General features: G+C 32.2%; 1 protein-coding gene across 1 annotated transcript in view; it reads left to right on the top strand.

Moving 5' to 3' along the window:
* The window catches only part of LOC126977001 (protein O-mannosyl-transferase TMTC1-like), a 191,740-nt gene that overhangs the window by 60,036 nt on the left and 119,381 nt on the right, over nt 1-12,323 (top strand). The window contains exon 2 of the mRNA XM_050825636.1: nt 7,987-8,333. Within this exon, the coding sequence (XP_050681593.1) occupies nt 7,987-8,333 (347 nt within the window). The remainder of the gene's footprint in view (nt 1-7,986; nt 8,334-12,323) is intronic.

Below are 12,323 nucleotides of genomic sequence, written 5' to 3' on the forward strand. Positions count from 1 at the left end.
ACAGCTTTTTTTTTGCGCCCAAACAAAGGGGAAGGGCTACCCTCCGGGATAAAGACAGGAGGGAGATGGTGAATACTCATGCATACGAACGCAGCCTAAGTCTGCGTTGGTTATGTAGGACTCAGGTAAAACCTAGGTGCCTACCCACTAAGCACCACTTGAGGTTGGCTTTGGGCAAGTGCCACTAAGCCTTCATGGAAGGCGACCTTCTCTTGGGGAGAGAGAGGCGCAAGCGGCACTCCCTAAGGAGTATCCGCTGAGATGGCCTTACTGTGCATTCCTTATATAGAACTCAACATCACCCGGTTAATGTTAATGTCTATTCATGACATTTATTGCACTACAGATGCTGTACTACATATTAATATCTATTATCCATATTCAAAGATCATTCGATAGTCAAATAATAAAATAAATTGTTACGTTCAGTGAGGCCAATAAATTATTGCACCCGGTGAAAAGGGAAGAACCCTCATTTTCAGTTATTATCATTACATTACATTAGTTTTGCTTAAAATATTATTTGAATACTATTTGATTGGATCTTTTAGATGTATCGATTTATTATAAAAATATAAGCGAGATGTAATTTTATGAGTGTACTCGTAGTGCAGGTTGTTGCAATTAAAAAAATATTAATAATACTTTGAAGGGGCTTATACTCGATAAATAACAGGGGCTCTGAAAAGCAATGTAATAAACGGAAAATAATTAAATCAATAGGTGCATTTGATGACTACGAAGATTTGTAAAACCAGTGGGAGGCTCCTTTGCACAGGCTGCCAGTTAGATTATGGGTACCACAAGGGCGCCTATGTCTGCCGTGAAGCACTAATGTGTAAACATTATAGCATTTGGGTCTGTAAGGCGCTGTAGCTAGTGAAATTACTGGGCAAATGAGGTTAACACCTTATGTCTCAAGGAGACGAGCCCAATTGTAGTCCCACTCAGAATTTTTGGATTTTTCAAGAATCTTGAGCGGCACTGCTCTTTTTTTTATATGAGAGGGGGCAAAGGGGCAAGAGGCTCACGGGATGGGGAGAGGTGAGGCAACCGCCCATGGACATCCGCAACAACAGGTGTGTCAAGAAATGCGTTGCCGGCCTTTAAGGTGGGAGTATGCTTTTTTCTTGAAGGTCCCTAAGTCGTATCTGTTCGGGAAGACCGCTGCCGGTAGTTGATTCCACAAAGTGGCTCGTCTTGTCCCGTATTTTCATAAAAAAAAATGTATTTTGTGTTTCTTGTAAATTACAAGGTGAAACACAACTGTTTCGAATTACTGTCCCAGACAAAGCAGCAGCTGAAACTTTTATCAAATTCTTTCCTGATCCGAAAAATAAAAAATGTTTCGATAAGCAATAATTCCACCACGGACTTGTAAAAATATACTATTTTTGTACTCGTCCGTGCAGCCAACATGTGTTTTTTTTGTTAATTTTTTCATCGATCTCAGAGAAAAAAAAATCCTGATGCAATTCGATCCGGGCGTGATGTATCGATGGTTTTGAAAAAATAACTTTTGCCAGTTTTAAAATCTTAAATAATTTAATTTCTTCGTTAAGAGTAAAATTCCTGGCAAAATCGGATTGTTTGTGTTAGCCACTCCAACCTTTCACATTCTAACAATAAAAATAATTTAAACATATCAAATATGAAAATTGTTTAATGACAAATTTAAGCTCTGGATTGATAAACACAATAATGGAAAAGAATCCGTTGGGAAAAAAATTGCAATAATTAATTAAGTTTTTTTTCCTGTTTGAACATGAACAAAGCCAAGGGTGAAATTTAATAATAAATTTATTTATAATCAATCTGAGATTTATTCCTTCCTTGGAGCTATTCTTGAAAGAGACTTTCATAAGATATTTTTTAGTTTTATTATTACTAATGTAAACAATTTGTTATGTTTTTGATGATAGCCAAGTGATAACCCCAACTTTTAGGACTAATACACAAATAAAATTTGAAAAACAAAATTTTATGAACGATGCGGGACTCGTCCCACGACCTCCGGCGTTCCGTGCCGGTGCTCTTACCAATTGAGCCAACCGTTCGAGTGACGTATCGTTCATAAAATATTGTTTTTCAAATTTTATTTGTGTATTACTAATATGTTATATAGTTACAAAATACATGTTTTAATATCTTCATTATGCAGCCTTACCGTTGAATTTTGGTACACATTGTATGCTTAGTAATATAGTTCCATTTGTATCTTATACATCAGTTTTACTATAAAGTGTATAATAACAAACTACGTAACCGTTCTAATACCATAACACTGTGCATTTTAATAGCTTCAAATAGCATCTTTAATATTCAATGTAGCGTTCTGGGGCTTATGTTTCTATTCATTTTCACAAGCTGTTTACATCTGCGATGCCATTTCATATAATTGCTGTGAATGCTCTATACAGTTCTCTTGTTTAATAATTTGTATAGACTTGCTAGATTACCAAACATCAAAAGGTTTGCTAATTTTTTTTATGAAAATAAGGAACGAGAAGAGCAGGATGTTCAGCTGATGGTAACTGATACGCCCTACCCATTACAATGCAATGCCGCTCAGGATTCTTGAAAAACCTAAAAATTCTGAGCGGCACCACAATTGCGCTCGACAACTTGAGACATAAAATGTGAAGTCTTATTTGCCCAGTAATTTCACTAGCTAAGGCGCCCTTCAAACCGAAACACAGTAATGCTTATACATTACTGCTTCACGGCAGAATAGCATCAATGTTTCGATACACCATATACGTGAGCGATATTATATGCAAATTATTTTTATGTGACTTGTTTTTCCGTGCTGTGCGTCGTGCTCACTTTTATGGCATTTATTACTAGTGGCGGCATAGTGGAGTGGGTCGTGAGTCTAGGGCTGGTCTATGCGATACATTGAACTACTAAAGACTGACTTACAAGATACTGGTGATACAACATTGCTATTAGATATTAGACAGGTAGAAACAATGCTGACCAGCTAGAGTTGGGACGCAACTATAACAGTCATGTAACATTTATTATATTTCAACATGAAACTTCACTATAGTATAAAAAAGTCTATCATTTGGTCAATAACATATGATACAAGATGATTTTTGTACAGAATATATATGTTTTCAAACTTTTATCGTCGCGGAACTTTAACATAGTAATTGTTATGACGAGTACTCACGATGTACTGATTTTTTGAGAAAAATGTAATTTTTATCTATTCCCTTACATGTTTAGTATAACATAATATCTTTGCAAAGATTTATATTTCGACTCAATTGCACGAATCGTTTCATTCTGCTGAACGCCAATACATCCCGCGGCTTGTTAGAGAAGCTATCGAAATTAAAAAAAGATCCCAAGAATTTTAATAGGAGGATGGTTTTAGACTAGCGTAAACATGTAATCCCGTGGTCTCATTCTGCAGTACAAATGCAACAAATAGACCCGAAAGTATGGACGTCGTTAGAAGTATGTATTGTGATTTAAGGAATCAAAGACCAAAACGAATTAGACTCCACGTGGACAGATTCATATATTAATAATGTCGTGTCAATGTGACAAGAGCTTCTGACCACGTTTGATGCAATTGGATCGAAATATCGGCATCAAATAAATCACATATTTTCTTTTCATTTCTTAGTTTCAAAATGCTTCTACGATTTACCCGATTTTATTATTTACACTAAGTGTGAGAATTAGTTATAATATAGAAATAAATAGTTATACTAATAATAATAATGGTATTGCCTGTATTTTGAATATCATAACAATGTATAAAATATATGCTGAGTTTGTTGCGCCCATTCTTCTCAGGTCTGAGGCATTCATTTTGGAATGGGTGGTAGTGTTTTGACTTTCAATAAGTGATGTCACATCCTATTTTGAATAAAAATATTTGAATTTGAATTTGAATATAAGACTTATTGATTTTATGTAAAACATTGCAGGGCGTCACATATTGTCTACCCATTTAATTTACCACCGTATTGTAAAATGTGACATGCAATAAAATATTTTGATTTGATTTGATTTAACATATATATCGTGAGTACCCGTCGTAATACTTACAATGTACATAATATACATGATCAAAACAATTTAAGCGAAGTAAACCAGTTTGAGATCCGAGATAATATTAATATGATATAATTTCTACGTATGATCGATCTCCGAACAGACTATTTTTCAATAAAACTCGTAATATCGGTTATGAATTTACGTCTAGCCTACTCAGCTTCGTACGTGCTTCAAATATATTATTAAGGGAAAAAATTGGATAAGTCGAGCGTACTAAATATAAATATCTTGAATTCGCAGCACGAGACGTGGCTCCTCAAGATATTCCTGGCTTTGAATTGAAGATCAGCTCGTACTCATGCATATCATGACAGGGTCATTTTTTCATTTATTTATTTATTTATGTATTACGAACAGTATTCGTTAGATGATATTTATATATATTTGATTTAAATTTGTTTTTTTCTTTTTCGTACACAATATTCGAAAAATTAACAAAAAAGTTATTTAAAATGTCATCAACAACTTTCGCACCACTTTCAATATTTGTGTGTTTTTGAACAAAATTAAGGAATAACTACGAAATCGTTCTTATCGTTTATGTTATTTTTTTTTCTAACAATTTATTATTTTAAAGTGATATCCGACACTTCTGGCATTAATTGTACAAAATTAATTTGTAACCAAAATTTATGAACGATGCGCGACTAGAACCCGCGACCTCTTGCGTTCCGTTCGAGTTCTCTTACCAACTGAGCCAAGGTTCGTACATAAATTTAATTTATTTTTTTCTATTATAATATTATAGTTTATTTTCCATATTATAATAATCAATGTTATAATGTATTTAAAGTAATAAGTAGGTATATCAGCTAGCAGACTAATTGTAAGTTTAGGTAATATTTCAGTGCAAAAAAATCAATAATAAAAGCACTTAATATTGAACTCTCCAAACATGCTGAATAATATTCTATGATTATTATGAGAAATATGAATACAAATTTAATTTGAAGCAAAATTTATCTTCTGTGCGGAATACGGACTATCGGTATATGCCCAAACGCTCACCAACTAAACCTAAGTTTAAACACATGATCCCATTAATCGTGGCTTATTCAATTCACAAGCTGTGACGCCATCTACAGGATATTTTTTTAATAAAAATAAGGAATGAGACTAGCAGGACGTTCAGCTGATGGTAATTGATACGCCCTGTCCGTTACAATGCAGTGCCGCTCAGGATACTTGAGACATAAGATATAAAGTCTCATTTGCCCAGTCATTTCACTAGCTACGGCGCCTTTCAGACCGAAAAACAATAATGCTTACACATTATTATATTACAGTTGATTACTAACTCATTGCCAATAATTTCATATTAGGCAATTTACTTAAGATGTCGCTATTTCAAATCTAAACAATGTGGTATATTTTCTAAGTGAAAATAAAAAACAAATAGATAAGACCCTTTTTCTCAAATGATTCTTTTATTTTTTTCTATTTGTGTACATTTTAATGCGGCCAGGATTATATAAGTTACTCCAAACAAGTCTAGTTCTGGAGGCACCGTGCCATTCTGAATTCAATGAATGCGATATTAATGAATGAAGCGCTCGAAACATGTCACGCTGCTCCACGCAGCACGACGTACATATGTTCTAAGCTTTTGTCTTTAACATGAGCTCGAGTGAAATTATTTCTAGAACATTCCATTAAACTTAATTGGATCAGTTATTAATATACTTGAAATATTTTATAATTTTTGTAATTCATTCGTGAATAAACATTCAATGTATTATTACGTATAGTAAGCGATTTTTACAATAATTGTAAAACGATCAGATCTTAGATTATAGCGCTCTTTTCAACTAACTTTTAAAAGGATTGTAATGAGGACATTCTCAATCCGACTCGCTTTATTTTTGAACGTGGACTCATTTGATAGAATCTAAAGTAATTAAGGGAACTCCCCAAAATTTGTATGCAGTATATTTTGTTTACAGAAAGTATAATTTCATGTGTGTGCGATCAAAGTGTACCATCAAACTGATTTGATGACAGAATATTTCTTTGTAAAAATTAATATAATATTTTAAAAGCCGGTTGATTAATTTAGATATAAAAAAATTAAAGTAAACAGAACATAAAAACTTCAAATTCCAAATGAAACATAATAACAGTACCTACATACTTTTTCTGCAAGCTGTATTGGGATTACTTAATGTTTAGTAAACTGCGTTGCTATGTTTTACAACTTTTTTAATAAAAAAACACACATTAATGAGGTAACCGTCAATGTGTAAAGAAACTTCCAGTTATATCTAGATTTCTACTGCATTGCCATTTTCTCAGAGTATTTTGTCAAACACGGAGCAAATCTTTCTTCTTCTTATTTGATAGCAAAAGAAAATGCCGATATTGTATTGATAGTTATAGACTAGTTTTGACACTAGTTAGAGGCTCATTTGCACAGGATGCCGGTTTGATTATGGGTACCACAACAGCGCCTATTTCTGCCGTGAAGCAGATTGAAATGTAAGGCCTATTACTGTTTTAAACACTTCATTAATGCTAAGGTTATTTAGCAGTAAGGGATGTTCTTAATCATTTATATTATGTGAATGGTTAAAAATTTTAAACTACGATGATACAAAAAAACTTTTAAATGTACCAAACTAAAAAACAATAATTTAAATTATTATACCAACGTTAGCAATTTTATTTTCTTATTTAGCACAAACACATACACACATATCCATACATACACACACATACTTCCATACACACACATACGCGAAATTCTTTAATTTTTATTTTGTACTAATATAGGGAAAGAGACTGCACCTCAGGACACAGAAAATCCTAGTGTCAGGCCAAAATACTTGTAAAATTAAAGTTACTTACTCTGTACCAATCTATACTTTGTAACAGATATTTTGTAACAACTATGTAACTTATATGGTACCCCAATAAATTATTCTTATTCTTATTAAGTCTCCGTTATTATTTACGTAATCACAGAAACATTATTGCTCGCTGAGTTTCTAGTGACTTCTTCTCAGTTGAGTCGCGATAGTGAAGCCATAGTAAATTTTGCAATTTAAACATAAGATTAGAATTGAGTGTTTTGTAGTGAGCAGGGCGTATTATTTACTATCAGATTACTCTCTTGCTTATATAGTTGGTATTTGTAATAAAATAATGCTCTACTAGTGGCGCACTAAGAGTATCAAATGAATGACTATGGTGGTATGAATGACTACTATAATGATGATGGTAATATAATCTAATATAATATAATTATTCCCGTACTAGTTCTAAAATCATCATTAATTAAATCTGCCCAGTATAATATTATGTTTCTTGGACCATTTAGCTGAAATGGAAAGTTACAAATAACACATGTTACTCTCTTATTATTACAATTTAGGTTGATTTATGTCCCAATATATTAAATAACGTTTTTCTCTTCTTGTTGATACAGCATCTCTTAGCCTCTTGCAGATGTCTATGAGTTTTTGGTTTTCATTGAGCGAGCCAATTGCATGTTTGTTCCGTCAAAAATAAAAATACAACGATATGAGTCTCAAAGTTACTCGATTATTTTCAGAACCTACCAGACAACACAATAGTAACCCTTAACAATTTGTTATGTTTTTAAAGTGATAACGCTCACTTCTGAGATTAATACACAAATAAAAGCCACAACCTGAGAGTTGAAGAAAGCATACAAGATTTAATGACGATTCGTCACTAGAACGGTTAGCTCAGTTGGGAGAGCACTCGCACGGAACGCGAGAGGTCGTGGGTTCGAGTCCCGCATCGTTCAAAAAATTTTGTTTACATATTTTATTTGAATAGTAACCCTTGTTATGGCAGGCACACACGAGACATTTCACAAACATGACAAGCACTTATTTGCATTATACTTTTCCAATTTGCTTATTAATAAGAAACTTTTGTTAACAGAAAAAACTTCGATCAATGTGCAAACTCAAGAATGTGACAGTGAAGTTATTGAAAGCGAGCCCGAAGATGAAGCGACGGTTGACGAGCACCCGTGAGCTACAGAAGCCCTCCTTCTACCACAATGACTGGGTTATATACTCCTTGGTGACCACCACAGCAGTGCTTAGTTATGTGAACAGTTTGAATGGTGATTTCGTCCACGATGACATACCGGCTATCGTGACGAACGGTGATGTTACTGGTGATAATAGTTTGAAACAGGTGTTTTTTGATGATTTCTGGGGAACACCGATGGAAGATCCGAATAGCCATAAGTCTTATCGGCCAATAACAACACTTTCTTTTAGGTAAGTGCTTATTTAAGTGAAATCAAAAATTATAAATATTTTATTTCATAGGTAAATTACATTACAATTGAAATATTTCATTTATTATACAGCTCATTTGGAAGGCAGATTTCCTAGTTTGCCTAAGTACTCTGTCGCTTATTATAAGCGTCATAGTGTTGTTCAATAACATAACATAACTAGATACAATTATTTTATATTTACTAATAATATTACAATAATTGTTACTATTTATATATCTCAAATAAACATATGCGCAATTACTTAACAAGTAACACACGATTGCAAATAAGTTTTTAAGAAACTATACTTATTTTACTACCAATAAAAATCTTAATTATATAGCATATTTTAAATAAAACAGACTCCTATTTAAATTTGGAAAAAGTAATATGTCTTTTTCATCTATTTAAAAAAACACTATTTGAATGGAGAGTTTAAGAAGTAAATAATTGTAATAAACATTGGGAAATATAATAACACACAACTAAATCTATTAAGAAGTTTTCTTCTTAAACTCATTAAAATATGAACTTAAGCACTTTGATATCTGATATTTAATGCTGACGAGGTTGCCAAATAACTATTTAAATATTTAATTAAAGCACAAATCAGCTAAGCCGTGTGTGCTATTAAGACAGTTAAATAGCAACAGTAAATGCAGTGTTAAATTTTATACTCAGCTCTGAATGCTCATAAAGTTCTTGTTCCCACATTCATTCCTTCCCAACGTCTAGAAGTTAGCCATAAATTTTGTGAAGCCTCTATTTATCATGCGCCGTAGACTCTGGAGTTAATAAATCAACACGAATACCTATTTTATTTATATAGAACAAAGGTTCACTTCAATTAATGGTAAGTCAGTGGGTTTCGCGCTTTCATTAATATTGCGGATTTAATATCCTGTTGGTTTGGGCTTTGGTAAAGACAAAGTAGGTAATTGTTGGAAGGTTATATTTTGTTCAATTAAGGAAGAATGAATAACATTGTGTCTTTATGAAAATTAAATAACCTTATACATATAATGGACTGAAATTAAATTGGTGAGATTTTTTTATATTTCTTATGAAGCGTTTGGGAAAAAATTGTGTTGTTGTCAATTTCTCAAACCTGAAGCTAGTCAATAAATCTCCATTTAGTATAGTGTGAAGTGGAATCTTTATTCAATATTTTTTTAACAATTATTAGTGAGACTACCAGTACATAACAGCTACAGGTAAATATATTTTAAAATTTCGTATTATTGAGGTTAATTGACATTGGTTTTTATTTGTATCGTAGATGAGTTTAATTACGTAAAAATAAATTCACTGTTAATATGGAAACTTCCGACTATCATCAGGGTTTTACATATCTTAGGAATAGGTTAGGCGTGGATTATCGGATGAGGAGACGATAATTAAAAAATGTGCAATAACCACTTCACTTATAATTTTCGATATAAAAATATTATAGTCTACAGAATAATCACCAATATTAAAGTGAACTAAAATATTACGTCCACTGAACACATGGTAGCGTACAATAAACATTTTGACTGTTGCTTCTCAATACATTTTTGATATTGTTTTGTATGTTCATAAGCACATTGAGGAATTTTCTAGAATCTGTGACATTCATAATGTTAACACGAGGAACAAACGTAAACTTGTTATTCCTACTACTCGGTTGGGTCGAGTTAGTTAGTCTTTTGTTGGGCGATGTATATGCTTCTACAATATGATCCCAGAAAAAGTACAAAACAAATGTGTTACGAAATTTATAATAATTGTTAGAAAACGTTTGTGTGGGAAAGGTTATTATAGCATAAACGATTTTCTTAATGACACCACGGACTGGGAATAAAGCGAACACCCTCAGGCTCTTGAATTATAAATGTTTATTGTACGATATCACATTGTAATCCATATTTTATATTAAAAAAAAGCCCGCTGACCTTCTTGCGGCCATTCTTCTCAGCCAGTCTCTTTTGAATGGGTGGTAGTTTTTGAAGTTCAATAAGTGATTTTAAATCCTACTTTGAATAAAAATATTTGAATTTGAATATGCACTCCGACACGATCCAAAAGACGTCGCCTCCCGAGTAACGAGGTGTTCGTTATGTACTTTCACATTTTGTCTAAAGTGACAGCTCGAGAGAAAATAACATGAACTGTTTTTTTTTTAATAAGATTAGGTTTTAAAATATTTATTTCTCATTAAAAACATAATATTGTCACTTACATTAGAATATTATGATTTAATAATTTATCAGTAGTTCTTTACATGTTTCAGTTAACTTTTTTATAACAATTTTGAAGTAATTTAGTCTGATAGCTCACATTTAAATATTTTTGAACGACTTAATCTTTTTGAGAGATGAAGGTAGACTATTAAAAAAAATAAAAAAAATCATCAATCGTAACTTATATTTTATTACTAGCTGACCCGGCAAACGTTGTTTTGCCATATAAAGTATAATTCACGCGATAGTTTTATAAGTAATAAAATATTGCCTATATTATAGCCTGTACATCATTTTGTTCTATTGTCAATAGTATTTGCAGCGCACGCAAAAATAGGTTTTCGATTTTACACCTTGTGTTACAAAATAGCAATTTTATTACGGATCCCTAATTTTGAAAAAAAAAACATAGCCTATAGCCTTCCTCGATAAATGGACTACCCAACACTGAAAGAATCATTCAAATCGGACCAGTAGTACCAGAGATTAGCGCGTTCAAACAAACAAACGAACAAACAAACACTGTAGCTTTATAATATTAGTATAGATTAACTGTTACTTATATTAAATTTGTTTATTATGCCAAAAAAGGAGTGCTTCTTACATGCGTATACTAAGCTATAACTAACTAGTGATTTTGGTAATGGCAATCCTATTTTTTGTTATTTATTAGTTTTTTGATATTAATTACTTAATATGGTATAATCCGGGGGCACAGCTGTGCCCCCCTCCCCCCAAGTGTTTCTTTTCTCAAAACTGCTTAGGCCATTTTTGACCCCTATAATTTTGTTTTTTAGTAAAACTATAAGCCTGAATTTGAAGAAAAAAAAAGATACATTGTGTTTTCATGTGATGGCCAAGTTTATTTATATATTTAAAACATAAAATATTTTTATATATTGATATGAACACGATAAGATTGTTAGGTTAGTTAATTACGTAAAAACTTAATACAGAAAGACCCTTAAGTAGGGACTTAATAAATTGACAGACTTGGTAATACATAGATCTCACAACTTTGAATTGAGTTGGGAGACTTGGTTGTTTTTTAACAATTTATGTTTTTGATGACTATGTGTTACTATATCTTTAGGTGTAACCGATTTGATTGATTTTGTATATGATTTGATTTATAAATGTGTATTCGGACAGGTTTGATATTATGAGTTTATCAAAGTGTTGGATTTAATATGTAGCCTATGACACAAATAATGTGACTTTCTGGTAGTATATTTCAGCAGAATATTTCTAAATCTGTTTAGTTGATCCAGGTATTAACCTCTACAACCTCACAAAATTTACCTCTTCGTACGCTGCGGTGTATATTTGAGCGAAGTGAGGTAAACTAAGTCTGTGTACAAAAACAAAACAAAATTCATCCAAACAAAAACAATAAAAAGAATTTTTAAATAAATATAAATAGCGCGTGCTAATTTAGAATAATTTGTAAGTCATGTTGGTTTTCAATTGTAATATTTGAATCAAATCGAAATTCAAAATTCTGTCTCGACAATAACTTAGAAAATTTCAAAAGCTGTCTATGATTTAAAATTTTTTTAAAATCGCTCCAAAAAGTGCCGAAATACAACTCTTAACACAGAAATCAGTTGGAGTCACTCGGTGGGAACTCCGCTCAGCTTCGCTTCGCTTCGCCCAATTAGTATAGATAATGTGCTTTCATAAAAAAAAGGCATAAAAAGGCATTTATTTTCTCAAAATTGATTCCTTTACAATTCTTTTTGATGTCATTTCTTATACTACTTGAT

This window comes from Leptidea sinapis, chromosome 43, assembly GCF_905404315.1.
Source record: "Leptidea sinapis chromosome 43, ilLepSina1.1, whole genome shotgun sequence".
Classification (NCBI taxonomy): Eukaryota; Metazoa; Arthropoda; class Insecta; order Lepidoptera; family Pieridae; genus Leptidea; species Leptidea sinapis.